The sequence below is a fragment of the Gobius niger genome, assembly GCF_951799975.1.
Source record: "Gobius niger genome assembly, chromosome: 8".
In the NCBI taxonomy this organism is placed as follows: domain Eukaryota; kingdom Metazoa; phylum Chordata; class Actinopteri; order Gobiiformes; family Gobiidae; genus Gobius; species Gobius niger.
In genome coordinates, this window is record NC_136859.1 from 33,413,716 (window position 1) to 33,428,179 (window position 14,464).

The following is a 14,464-nucleotide window of genomic DNA, read 5'->3' on the forward strand; positions in this document are numbered from 1 at the left end:
CGTCTCTCACGTCTCTGTCACTTCCTAGAAACAGCCTCAGGAAACTCGGCTGTTTGGACTTCTCTGGTCTGCACCTGTTAAAGGTTCTCGACCTGAGTGATAATGAATTGACTGAACTGGACAGCCGTGCCTTTCAGCCTCTCCAGAACCTTCAGGAACTTTACATAAAAGGAAACAAAATTTACAGTTTTGATGATAGTTTTGGGATCACTTTTCCAAACCTGCTGGTTTTAGATGCATCTGGAAACTATATTGTGATGCTTCAAACAGGAGTCTTTAGAAACATGTCGTGTCTGACAGAATTAGAATTAGAGTCTGATTCAGTCAAAGGCCCCTCATTGCATGAGGGGATGTTTGATGGACTCACAGACCTGAGAACCCTGAGTATGTCTCCAGTTTTCGCCTATTGCCCTCCTCCTGCAGGTGTAGAACCTCAGTCCAGCTCCAGGGGGCGCTCACAGCTGCAGCAGATCTTTAATCTACCGTCACTGCAGACGCTAAGAATCACTCTTTCTGGTGCTTGTTTGACAGATTGGACAAAAGATCTTCTCCAAGGGTTGGATGATTTAGAAGTGCTGTCTGTTAACAGATTTTGGGATCCTGATTCCAAAATGTTCCTCCACACGCCGCGGTTATTAAATCTGGAAATAAGAAACACATATCAGTGGCTTCCAGTTCCAGATTTATTTCAGCCGCTCACAGTCTTACAGACTCTGAATCTGTCTGAAAACTATCTCAAATCTGTGGACTTTCTCTCTGAGGTTAATTTGACTCAGCTGCAGACGCTGAACTTACAGAAGAATGATGTGTCTGTTGTAAATGTGAGAGTGTTTGAGGCGCTCCCTTCACTGAGACACCTGGACCTCTCTGAGAACCCGCTTGTCTGTAACTGCTCTAACGCTGACTTCATTGAGTGGGTCATCAGGAACGAACAGGTGTTTGTGAACGGAGCGTATCAGTACAGGTGTGCGTCCCTCCCACCTGAACAGGGGGGGCTCCTGTTAGAGTTTGATTACCGCTGGTGCTGGGAGTCTGTGGGCTTCTTCTGCTTCATCTGCAGCTCTGCTCTGGTGCTTCTCACGCTCCTCCCCACCTTCATCCATCACTTCCTGCGCTTCCATCTGCTGTACGGCTACTACCTGCTGCGGGCCTTTCTCTACCACCGGCAGCAGAGAGGGCGGGGCTGTGCCGAGATCTACGACGCTTTTGTGTCCTACAACGTCCACGACGAGGAGTGGGTTTACAGACAGCTGCTGCCCGAGCTGGAGGGACGGCAGGGCTGGAAGCTGTGTCTGCACCACCGCGACTTCCAGCCAGGTGACTCCAGTTGCTGGAAAATACTTGAAAATGCCTTGAAACTGTTAAAATACTTGAAAAATATTCTAAACTCCTGAAATCCTTGAAACTGCTGAAACCTTGAAACTCCTGAAATCCTTAAAAGGAATAGGCCACCGTTTTTACATACTGAGATATGTTCTTACCTTAGCTTTGACGAGTTCTTTAGGACCTGTCTGGTCTTCACCCGTGCCTTCAGTCACGTAAACACAGCGCAGACCAGTGTTGTACCTGAACGCGTTCATTGAACGAAAGTTCATGAACGCGTTCATATTTTGGGCGAACGTGAACTGAACGCACTGGATTACTGCCTGATGAATGAAACCATGAACGCGTTCATTCTGGTGTCTGTGAACGGCATTTCCCGTTCTTTTTACGTTCGTTCATTATGGTGCCAGATTTCTTATATCTGTGGTTTAAGACCGCGGATCAGTGAATATAATTATAAAACCTCGCCGCGCCGTCAGAGTTTACCAGCGGTTCTAAACTCTGGCGGGTCCGCTGTGTAGTTCGCGCTAGCTCCGCCTCCCCGCCCACGGCCCGACTGTGTCCAGGTCTGTGGCGGTGAACTCTGCTGTTTATGGCCCTGGCAAACGGGTAACCAGCGGGTCTGCACGCTGCTCGCAGCAGCCACAAATTGAGGTTACGAAGCGAGTTTCCCTTGTGTAACGTCTGTCTCTCCAAACTCCTCTGCTCCGCGCTGCCACTCATTTGCATAAAGTCACAGTGCAGAGTTTTACAAATTAGCTCCTAAAACATTTTTTTTTTCACATGATAAATTAACAAATTAACACAAATGCAATTGAATATTTGTAGCTTCATTTTCCACTAAGAATTTAAAAATTAAACTTAAAAAAAATAAAAAACAAGCAAAATATGATTAGCAAAGATTTCCAAAAACCACTCTGAAAACAGTGACAGGCTGACATGAAATAGCTTTAACACTAAGTGAGGAGGCCATGATATTTTTGACTCATCGCTGAAGTCAACTTTCTCCAGCTCTCCCAAGGTTGGCAAAAATGCATCTCAAAATACTTCAGATTGTTGCTTTAAGATATGGATTTTAAAAATATTTCACCTTTTTCATGCCTGAATAATAGCTCGCAGCAAAAAAAGAAAAAAGAAAAAAAAGAACTATGAACTAGTTCATTTTTGGAACCATGAACAAACTATTAAGCATGAACAATTATGAACTATGAACGAACTAGTTCATTTTGAAATTTGTGAACTGAACTTTGAACTAGTTCATGTAGGAAATGAACTTTCCCAACACTGGCGCAGACGGCGTTAGCATTTAGCCTCTCCCTCTCTCCTCTATAGCTCCAAAACAGGTCAAGATAGAAGCTACCAAGCTCTTCCACGTTTTCCCTGTTTAAATATGGTTACGTGAAGTGTTCCACTACAAAGTATAATTACACAAAATTAAACAATGTGGATTTTCTAAGCGGATAAAAGGGGGAACTATATAGTAAGGCGTAATAATACCACGGGGGGAGATCAGACAGGTCCTAAAGAACTCGTCAAAGCTAAGGTAAGAACATATCTCAGTATGTAAAAAACGGTGGCCTATTCCTTTAAAGTCCTGATATCCTTGAGACTGGTTAAATTCCTGAAACAGTTGAAGTCCCTGTATGCCGGGTTGCACACAATTAAGAGAGACACGAGCGTTCTTTTCTTCGCTGATGTTTTACTGCGGACATTTCTTTGTCTGGTACACCTTACACCACAGGTACACACCGTAGAACTGAATGTAAAATAAAATTAGCTTACTTATTAAACATAAAATCATACAAAATACAGATTGCAAAATAAACAAACCACTTTGGCCTGCTTGTGGACAAACCGGCGCTTAATTTGGTTCATATTTCTTAGTTTTTGTCGATGTCAGGTCCGTGCCACTTGTGCTGTTTTCTTTAGCTTGGCCATAGACAGGAAGTGACCTTTTCGTGCCCTTAAACTAGACTTACCAAAACTACTAAACATAAAATAATTATAAATCGAATATTACTGATTACATGGCCCTATTAATTGTACTTAAATGTTGGGGAAATAATAATATATGCATATAAAATAAATGCGCAATGTAAACGTTCTAAATGTCGTTAGCATAGCAACAGTTCCGCCTAGTGGTTAATGTATGAACTACAGGTAACTTCAACTGCTGTTACACCCTGAATCTACTGAATTCATTAAAAGTGTCCTTGAAACTCTTGAAATCCCCCTCACCGCTGAAATGATTTGGTTCCGGTAACTATGGAAACCTTGTCTGGACTTGGTCTGGTTCTGGTCATTATCCAGGCCTTGGTCTGGATCATAGTCTGAGTATTGGTTTGTCCCGTGGTCTGGTCTGGTCTCGGTTCGGGATTTGGTGTGTGTCTAACCCCTGTGTCTGCATGGGTGATGTTCTTCAGGGAAAGTCATCATGGAGAACATAGTGGAGGCCATCTACAGCAGCAGGAAGACTCTGTGTGTGATCAGCCACCAGTACCTGCTCAGCGAGTGGTGCTCCCGTGAGATCCAGATGGCCAGGTGCTGCTCCTCTTCACACACGGTTCCTCCGGTTATGGGTGAAGTTCATGTAACATAAAAGGATGAAGGTGTGGTTTTCTCTGACCTGGTCCTCGTCTCTTGGTGCAGTTTCCGTCTGTTGGACGAGCAGAAGGACGTGTTGATCTTGGTGTTCCTGGAGGAGCTCTCGTCCAATCAGCTGAGCCCGTTCTTCAGGATGAGGAGGCTGATGAGGAGCCGCACGTACCTGAGCTGGAGCGGGGCCCGGGGCCACAGGGGGCTGTTCTGGGAGAGGGTCCGCCACGCACTGCAGTCTGGGGCCCAGCTGCCCGCAGACGACCCACTGCCCACTGACAACTGACCCGCTGACAACTGACCCGCTGACCACTGACCCACTGCAGACGACCCACTGTATATAGTTGTCTTCACACACAGCTTAAACGCCTTACATAATACACCTACTCCTTTTGGACATTATTGTGTTTTCTTTTCCTTTTTTTTCCTCAATCATTTGCAACCCAGTGCTTGGAAACTGCTGAAATAAAGAAATAAAATAAAGACTTTCCAGTGCTGGTTCAGGCTTGGAGTGTATTTGATTTGTTTTGGGAAACCTTTCCATATCATTTAGTCCTTTTGCTGTTTAATGTAAAAGACAGAATACAGACTAATGACATAGGTCTTGTAGATGAGGCTCTGCCCCGCCTCATGGTGTATTTCTGAGCCACTGCAGTCGTTTAGGGGGGGCCGGACAGAAGGTTTTTGCACAACTGCAGCCTCTGGAGGGAAGACACGACTAAAGTGTGTGTAACACTCACGTTACTTAAGAAGAAATGTTAAAAAGAACTCGGAAATTGGACCAGAAGGTTCGGCTACTTACAGGAGGAGTGATATGAATGAGACTCGGACAAAGGCTTTAAAGTTAAGAAAAAGCCGGCGTGTGTTTTCAATACAAAAATAAAATAGCTTTGAATAAAAGCTTCTTTGTGTCAGCATTAAAGGAATAGGCCACCGTTTTTACATACTGAGATATGCTCTTACCTCACTTTAGCCGAGTTAATATATCCCCGTCTGGTCTTTGTCCGTGCGCTCTGTCACGCAAACGGAGCACATACGCAGCCTCTCCCACATGTCACATAGCTCCGAAAAAGCTCACGATAGAAGCTACCAAGCTCTTCCACGTGTTCCCTATTTAAATAAAGTTACGTGAAGTGTTTTCATGCAAAGTATATTTACACAGAAATGTAACATGTGGATTTTATAAGCAGATAAAAAGGGGGACTATATTGTGAGGCGTAATGATACGAGGAGCAAAACGTCCGCGTAGTAACTCCTAAAGACTTCCCCCGCTCACTTCCGTCAATAACCTTTAGGAGTTACTGCGCGGACGTTTAACTCCTCGTATCATTACGCCTCACAATATAGTCCCCCTTTTTATCTGCTTATAAAATCGACACGTTACATTTCTGTGTAAATATACTTTGCATGAAAACACTTCACGTAACTTTATTTAAATAGGGAACACGTGGAAGAGCTTGGTCGCTTCTATCGTGAGCTTTTTTGGAGCTATGTGACATGTGGGAGAGGCTGTGTATGTGCTCCGTTTGCGTGACAGAGCGCACGGACAAAGACCAGACAGGGATATATTAACTCGGCTAAAGTGAGGTAAGAGCATATCTCAGTATGTAAAAACGGTGGCCTATTTCTTTAATAAGATGCTAATGTTACATGAACTTTTCTCCACACCAGATGTATTTCAAAACATGTTAAACAACGCATGTTATCTGTCCAAAAGTAACGTTCACGTTCACTCATATCCTTACAATAGCCTTATTAGTGACTTCACTCTTCATAGTGAACTGGTCTGAATCTTTTATGTCTAACAAGAATGATCTTTGCACCGATCAAATAGAAATACAACAAATACCATACAACAAACATTCATTCATATTCATTTTATTTTTTTATTTATTGACAGATTGAAGCACCTTAACATACATTAAAAATGTAAATTTGGGTCTAAAATGGACAATTCAGCGTGAAATTGATGAATATAGTGGGGAGACACAGTAAATTGTGCAGCACATGCAGCGTTAACCACTAAAGGCTATTGTGCAGCACACTATGTGGACTTTCTTCTGTGCTCTGAAACTTTTCTCTTCGGAGCCGCCGTTTCTCTCGCCGTCTTTATCACCTTCGACCAGGCGTCTCGAGGAGCTCAGCGGCAGAAGAAAGGACTTTATATATCTGCTCATTAGGCTTTTGCAAAGGGCCCTTCTTTTCCTGGGGGCCATCGGCTGGTGCCTTTGTCTCTTAAATCCATCCCAACGTTGCCAGGCGGCGCGCGGGGGGGGGGGGGGGGGGGGGGGGGAAGCCTGACGGAGCGGCTGCCATCCACAGCGCGATGTGCTCATGCGATATGACATCCGCAAAGAGGCACTTGAGCGCCAGGGAGGAGACGGATGGGGCTATTTTAACCGATCCATCCTGCGGCGCGGCGCTCGCACTCGCGGCTAACTCGCGCTCCAGCTGCAATGGCCACTCGTCAAGCGGAGGACGGCGGCGCGTTTGCATTTAAAGTTCATTCAAGTGGCTGACGCGACCATACTTCATGCAAGATTAAGCCTGTCTAATGTTATTTCACACATCAGGACTTTGGGCTATTGTGCAGATAGATGCAGTGATTTTTAGTGAGTGCATTAAGCTTGAGTAAGTGAGGCGCTCTAGACAAACGCATAATAGCTAATCTTAATAGGAAAGGCTCTCCGGGTGAATGTGCCATACCCCATATCAGTGTTCATTATTACGCTATTCCACTCTCGGTTTCTGTTTCTGCACATGAAATCTCAAAAACGCCACTATATTCAGCTAATGTACTGTACAGCGGCGACACTCCCGACCAGCAGGGGGCAAGGGGCACCATTTCCGGTTCATCTTTGGATGCTATGTTGTTTGTAGCAAAGCCTTGTTTAGCCCAAGGTGCTTTCAGAACAAAATGCTGTAGATATAATAGAGGGTCCCATTCAGCCCCATTCACTGAAAAGGTTCTCGAGTTTTGTGTGAACCTTAATGGCCGCCCTGTCTCCTCCTACGCAGCCTGTGCCTTAAAAGAGCAAAAAGGCGGGAAACTCTGTGCTCGTGGGGCGGGCGGAGCCTCCACAGAGCTCCAGAGCTTGATTGACAGGCTCTGGAGCCAGTCATTGCACTGAAAATGCTTCCAATGTTCGGGCTTTTAAACAAAGACCAGCGTGGTTAAAAATATTTCACCTGCCCCAGCATTGTCACATGGGTCATAGCGATTTTTAGAAAAAGAAAAACTCTTTGGAGCCAGGCTTTTAAGCCGTTATTGGGACGTTTGAAGTCCCATTAGAATCAATGCTCCCAAGTGTCTCATGGAGTCGCCCCTGGCCACCAGCGGTTCCTTGCCTAGCTCAAATCCAGCTAGAACACTAATAAAGAGGCAGATTAGCACTCGGTGGCTAACGACTAATGTTATATGACACTATGCAACAATAGGCTACAGCTCTTTGTGGAAGAGAATTGTGTAATAAACTATAAATACAACAAGCATGGCGTTAAAGGCCTTTTATATGTAGTTGGTGGTTTCAGTGACTTTACTGGTGCTTATTTTTTTGTTTTCATGTGATCGATCGGAGCTAATCTTAGCTGTGTCTCTTGGCCCAACACACATTCTCCGTGCTGATGCAGCCACAAAAGTTATCTCTCCAAAAGTTATCTCTCTCTTCGCAGGGTGGCTGGGCGCACCCTTCGAGATCGGGTGAGGAGCTCAGTTACCCGGGAGGAGCTCGGAGTAGAGTCGCTGCTCCTTCACGTCGAAAGGAGCCAGCTGAGGTGGCTCGGGCATCTGTTCCGGATGCCTCCTGGCCGCCTCCCGCGGGAGGTGTTCCAGACATGTCCTAGTGGGAGGAGGCCTCGTGGAAGGCCCAGGGCACGCTGGTGGGACTATGTCTCCGAGCTGGCCTGGTGTCGCCTCGGGGTCCCCCCAGAACAGCTGGAGGAGGTGTGCGTGGATCGGGAAGTCTGGGCATCTCTGCTGAGACTGCTGCCCCCGCAACCCGGCCCCGGATAAAGCGGAAGAAAATGGATGGATGTTGGTGTTTTCTTTGACAGCCGGACAGTTTCCAGGGTAGGGGCAGCATGCACAGTTTCTTATGACCAATCCAATTGGATTCAACTAAGCGGTTACATGCAGCTCTAATCTGACTGTAGGCAATATTTGGGAGGGAAAAAGGCCCTTGTTGTGGTGCCCCTCGGACCATGTGGTGCCCGATGCACAGCACGCTATGTGCGTATAGGAAGTGCCCAGAACAAAAATTTGACGCCTTTTCAGTCGTTTTTTCCTTATCCGGGTTTACCTGACATCACAGGTGTCTGAGATTGATGTCAGTGATTGAAAGAGCCATCCATGAGTTTCATTGAAAAAATATTGTCAGACCTTTATGACACTGAAATACAATTTGCATAATAATTGGTAACACAGTGTATTGTCGTTACACAACACCACCAAATATGCTGCATTCACACTGAGTATTGATGTTGAAAATGTTGTGCTTAAAGTATACAGTCATTTCAGCGCCTCAGCAACCCGGTCATAATGACTGCCAGCTGGTGACAGATTACAGCTCCTTCCGAAGCTTTGGAGAATATGCCTGTTCTAAAGCATCATGGGAATGTTTTGGAGAACTGTACTTGTACGTCTGTCATTTTCTTCAAATGTTCACAGACTGCATTAATGTGATGGCAGCCAAATATGTGTGTGTCACCTCCATCTACCAACTCATGTTCAACCTGCATGGGCAACTTCAAGAAAAGACGGAGAGACAACTACTTTAGCTACAACATAGACAACAAGATGCTGCATGGAGGAACGTGGACGCACTCAAGTCAGCTGCAGATGTGCATCAACCTTAACAAAGAATGCACAGTGCTATATGTGCGATATGTTTGATATCTGACAAAAAGTATGTCTTTTTTTCAGGTTTCAAGATACAGATGGATGATAGATTATTTTTTATTTTTCATATTTGGTTGCAAATCCTTTGCAGTCAATCACAGCCTGAAGTCTAGAAGGCGCAGACGTTACAGACTCTGGGTTTCATCCCTGGTGAAGCTCTCCCAGGCCTCTACTGTAAATGTCTTCAATTCCTGCTTGTTCTTGGGACATTTTCCCTTCAGTTTGATCATCAGCAAGTGAAAAGCTGCTCAGTTGGATTCATGTCAGGCGATTGACTTGGCCACTGAATAACATTTCACTTCTTTGCCTTAAAAAGCTCTTTGGTGGCTTCTGCAGTAGCTTCGGGTCATTGTCCATCTGCACTTTGAAGTGCAGATGGACTTTTTTTTTTTGGCAAACTCTAATGTCTAATTTTGAGGCTCACCAGTGGTTTACAGCTTGTGGTTAATCGTCTGTATTCTCTTTTCTTGATTGTTGACTTTGACACACATACACCACCTCCTGGAGAGTGTTTTTGATCTGACCTATTGTTATTCTTCACCAGAGAAAGAATTCTTCAGTCATCCACCACATTTGTCATCTGTGGTCTTCTGGGTCTTTTGGTGTTTTTCAGCTCACTGGTGTGTTCTTTCTTTTTAATAATGTTCCAAACTGTTTGCTGTCTCTCTGATGGGTTTGTTTTGATTTTTCAGGCTTATAATGGCTTCATTGATTGTGATAATTCTTTGGATCTCATATTGAAAATAATAGCAACAAAATCCAAAATGCAAATATCACACTTAAAATGAACTCTGGACGTCTCATCTGTTCCTTATAAATGGGATAATGAGGGAATAGAAGACACCAGGCCATGGAACAGCTGAGCAGCCACTAGTCCCATTACTTTTGGTGTCTTAAAAAGTGGGAGGCTCACATAAAAACACTTGTAGGTCCTAAACCGTTCATCTGATTTCGGTGTAAATACTCTCAAAAGAAAGCTGAAAGCCTGCAGTTTATGTACATCTTTGTTTCATTTGAAATCGATTGTGGTGGTTTATAGAGCCATAAACATAAGAATTGAGTCGATGTCCCAATAGTTATGGACCTGACTGTAGATTTTCTACATGCTGTTCTATAGACTGCTGCAAACTGCTATTAGAATTTTAGTGCTTTAGTTCAATTATTGCTGCCTTCGAAGTCTTTTGAAAGCAGTTCGAGAGTTGATTTCAACTCTCCTCGTTCTCGAGATTCCTGTGTCAATTCAAAACTAATCTTACCTTTTGTTGCGTTAGCATTTTAACCTTTGTGTGTCCCAATGACAACCCTTAGCAAACACCATCTGTTATGCGCTGCTATGTCTGCCACATGCCACAGTCTGACGCTTGTTATACATGCACGGTATTATATGTATGTATTCTGCAGTTAGCAGTTTTTCATTGTCATTTTAACGGATCATGCTACTGTAATGTTAACTGTGAACAAAACGGCAACTGTGGCTGCCAGTGAATTACCGTAATTTTCACCGTGTATAATTTCTGGGTGAATTTTGGTTTTAACTTATTTTTACCACATTTTTTATTAATATTCTAATCTTGTGAGATTAACGGGAAAAACTTTGGTTAGCTTTTGTTTCGTTTCGCATTTTAACCTTCGCGCGTCTCAATGACAACCGTTAGCAAACGCCATCTATTATGCGCTGCTATATCCGCCGCATGCCGCAATCTGACTCTAATTATCCACGCATTGAAAGTGAAAGGTCAATATGTTGCTGCCGCTAAATGGCAACACACGGCTCTGAACACATGCTGCACGCTATTTGTTCACGTCTTTTTTTTTTCACGTGACCGTTAGCCCGGCGAGATAAATCTCCCCGACGTTTCCCATTGATTGTTGCCGAGGAGCGATTAACTGTGCAAAACATTAGACACGGACCGGTTATCTGCGCGATACCGCACATTAGCTCTGCGGGGTAATCTGCTACGGCTAATGTGTCCGCGCATGCTAACGTGCTACCTCTTCTTCTTCTCCCCCCCCCCTTTGACCGCGGCCGACGCTAACACATATACATCCATCAATTCAGAGAGCGCAGAATAACCAAGAGTGACATTCAATTACGCTATGCTAATTTTGTCCCCGGTTATTTATTTATTTACACTGGCGCCCGCCGTTCGTTTTCTTAATTAACCATTTTGAACGCGAGCTATCACGCGCTGATTGCGGTACGCTTTCCCAATAACGCGGCGTAATGGGATATATTATTAGCAGTAAAGTTAATGGAGCCAGCGGAGTGGGACTGCTCATCACCGCGGGACGGATCGCAAATTGAGGACGATAAAAGGCGCGACAAACAAAGGGGAGAAAAAGAAAATGGCCGCTGGAAATTGCAATTAAAGATCTTTTTTTTTACGATTCGCGGCTAAGTGCAACGTGATCCGCGGCGGCTCCGAAACCGGTTTGATGCGTAATTATCCAGCTGCCAGCCTTACACAGAAAAGCGTTCTCTTTACTGCAAATAGGGCCTTGTTCCTGATTAAAATGTAATTGCGGTGCTAAAAAGGGGGGAGCTGGCGGTGCGACAGGAGAAGCTGAACTCGGGACCCGTGACAGTAATTGGTGATTAGGAGCGGCACAGGCACTCACCTGGAACATTTCATTTAAGCTCTGTTTTCTCAGCGCACTCTTTTTATGTTTACACGCTAGAAATTAATGATTGTGTCATGAGGAATGAAAGGGGAAAGAAAGAGATGTGATTTCAAAGTGGATGCAAAAAAAAAAAAACGGCATTTGCAGTTTATCAGCGACGGCATCGCGGTTATGAACAGTCAAACGACATACTGTAGTGTATGTGTATGGCATGTGTACTTTCACAGTCAAACGACATACTGTAGTGTATGTGTATGGCATGTGTACTTTCACAGTCAAACGACATACTGTAGTGTATGTGTATGGCATGTGTACTTTCACAGTGCGAGAGGAAAACTGTCACAAGTAATTCAGCTTTTGAGAAAGTAGATCTGAGTCAGTGTTTGTTGAAGGGGGTTATTGGAGCTTTTTGCCATCTTACAATGTTGTTCCCTCTTCAAAAACCGACCTGGAGTTATGTTTTGAGCCACTTGCACATCTTTGAGTAACCTATTAATCTTCTTCACTCTGACGAGTTTTACATTCCACCTGTCCCTTAGTCCAGTGGTTCCCAACCTCGGAGATGCCTGTGATTGCAGGGGGGGCCCAGAACTTTGTCTTGTCAGAGGGTAAGGTCATAAGTGATATTGATTAAGCAAATTCAATGGTTAAAAAACATCCAATATGATAGACAGAGGAGTACAGGTACATGAAACACTCCAATTTCCTTTTATCTACTTGACTTAAACGCGTACTGCAATCCTTTATATGTTCAAGCACATTAAAGGGGCCACAGTTTTGTAGTGGGGGGGGGTGAAGGTTGGGAACCACTGCCTTAGTCTCAGATACACAACTGCAACTTTAAATGTTAATTGTTTTGGTTCATTTGTTAAGGTTGTTTTTTACTGCCAATTGTTTTGTGATAGTTACTTACTTACCTTTGCTTCCACTTGGAAGTGTTTGGGGAGGGGCCAAGCCTTTCCTCCACTTAAAATGTTCTGTGGTGATGATGTACCGCTTTGAACGACCTTTTTGTTTTAATAAGTATTATGCTATTACAAGATGTGACACAGTACAAAGTCTTTGGTGGCACTGTAAATAAAATAAAAGCATAATACCTGTTACGGTCGGGGATTTCGGCCCCGTTGCACTCCTGTTGTTTCTGTCCGCAAACTGTGTGCTTTGTTTTAATATCTGCACACCCGCTCGGCGAGGCCCGCTGCATCATTGGTCCGCTCCTGTTCCGCCGGCTCGTTATTGATTGGAGAACCATCCCACACGGCAGACCAATCAACGGACCAGGCCGTCAACGAACTGACCAATCGGGCCACAGTACCTGGAATGCCACTCCCTTTAAATACATGGACTGTTCCCTTGTTGGAGGCGGCTGGGGAGTTGTGGAACCCAGTCCGCCTTCTTGATTTCTGTCACTAAATGACTAGCCTTGTTTTGTTAGTGACTAGTTTGGTTTAGTTGAGACGCTTTTTTTGATATTAGTTCTTAAATTTTCTAAGTATTTCTTGTTTTGTTCGTTTTCATATTTTGGATTTCTTTAGTGCTATTTTTGTTTTACCCGTTGGGTCTCCTTTTGCTCCCTTCTACCTTTTTGTAAGAATAAAATCTGCAGTTTTAGTTATTTCCATCTACTGTGTTCTTTTTTTTTGTACCCTAGAGCAAAGAGGGCGTAACACATTGGGGGCTCGTCCGGGATCTTTAAACCCATTGTCCCGACACTAAAGTTTTACAGAATAGGTTAGGTTTTTTTTTTGTAGGTCGCAGTACCAAGTGGGTAAAACTTGAAAAATGGCTACGCCCAAAAGCGGGGAGTCGCCTCTGCTTTCTCTTGAAGAGTTGGGCAAGTACAAAAAAGACAAATTAATTCAGTATGCTGAGTCGCACAAAATTTTGTTTGTCTATTGAGAAAAACTAAATGTATATTCACCCTCATCTACAGTAAATAAACATGTCCTTTTTGATGTTTTATTTTTCACCAGTGCACAGGTACAGTCTTTTATCTCTAGCCAGGGCGCTGACACTCGTGGTAGTGAAGAGAAATGGGCAGCTGCATATACTTCTATTCTAAATGTAAGTCTAGCATAAGTGCCTAAAAGCATTTGTGCTTTCATACCGTATCTATCACTCACTGTTGTTCAAATTGTCCCAAATGGTCTCCATTTATCTTGCTCTTTTCCACTTTTCAAAGAGTCACTTAACCATTCACATTCACATGCCAGAGACAGGTGAACGGTCTTGCTTAAAGAGTCACTGTTCGTATGCAGCTGGGATCAAATCACCAAACCTTTTGGTCCGAGGAAGAACGAAAGCCAAACCAGTTCAGTTACAGCAGCCAGGGATGTTGGACTGACGGGTGTTAAGGGGACTGTTTGTCTAGCCTGAGCAGTCCAGAGTGATGCTCCTCTGTATTTTTTATGCAGTAAATGGGGCGATCAGTCTGGGCAGGAGAGCCGTAAATTAGCAAAACCACAGCGACAGTTGGTGACTTTTTTGAATCATTACCCTGTTCGAATATCAACGCAGAATCACTAATAACACTGCAACCACAACACATCTCCGCCCTTCGCTGATTGGTTTACTCCGCTCCCTGTTTGCTTGTGGATGTTCTGCTCTAGAAATGTAGTTGATGCCGACTCGGACCGGACTCAATCACTGGTACAGCAGTGAGCCTGGATTTTTCCAGGCAACAGTGTGTTCAGTGGATCCCAACCTTTTTTGTCTCAGGCCTTTCAGGGGTAGTTCATGTACCCTCTACCTCAAGGGTGTTGTTTAGTTTATTTAGAAAGCAATCACTTAAAGGAACAGGCCACCGTTTTGAAATACTGAGATACAGTATGTTCTCACTTTGGCTTAGACGAGTTGATGCGTATCTGGCTGGTCTTTACGCGTGTGCTCAGTCACGCAAAAAGACGTATAAAAAGGGGCACAATATTCCAGTGCGCAATGTTGCCTTAGGAGCACTTCGACATTACTGCGTGGACGTAGAAGTACTCCTAAGGTGTTATTACACCTCATAATATAGTACCCCTTATT

General features: G+C 44.2%; 1 protein-coding gene across 1 annotated transcript; it reads left to right on the forward strand.

Annotated features, from left to right (window-relative positions):
* Window positions 1–604: 604 nt before the first annotated feature.
* On the forward strand, window positions 605–4,235 carry LOC306967050 (toll-like receptor 13). Its single transcript, XM_079561953.1, has 3 exons — window positions 605–1,317; window positions 3,747–3,864; window positions 3,973–4,235. The coding sequence occupies exons 1-3, from the start codon at window positions 612–614 to the stop codon at window positions 4,202–4,204; spliced, it is 1,056 nt and encodes a 351-aa protein (XP_079418079.1). The 5' UTR covers window positions 605–611; the 3' UTR covers window positions 4,205–4,235.
* Window positions 4,236–14,464: the final 10,229 nt, after the last annotated feature.

Bases quoted from the DNA above. Each gene is read 5' to 3' on its own strand.
- LOC306967050 (XM_079561953.1), top strand. From the start codon at position 612: ATGTTCCTCCACACGCCGCGGTTATTAAATCTGGAAATAAGAAACACA. The intron at 1,318-3,746 runs GTGACTCCAGTT...GATGTTCTTCAG, and splicing joins CCACCGCGACTTCCAGCCAG to GGAAAGTCATCATGGAGAAC. The intron at 3,865-3,972 runs GTGCTGCTCCTC...CTCTTGGTGCAG, and splicing joins CGTGAGATCCAGATGGCCAG to TTTCCGTCTGTTGGACGAGC.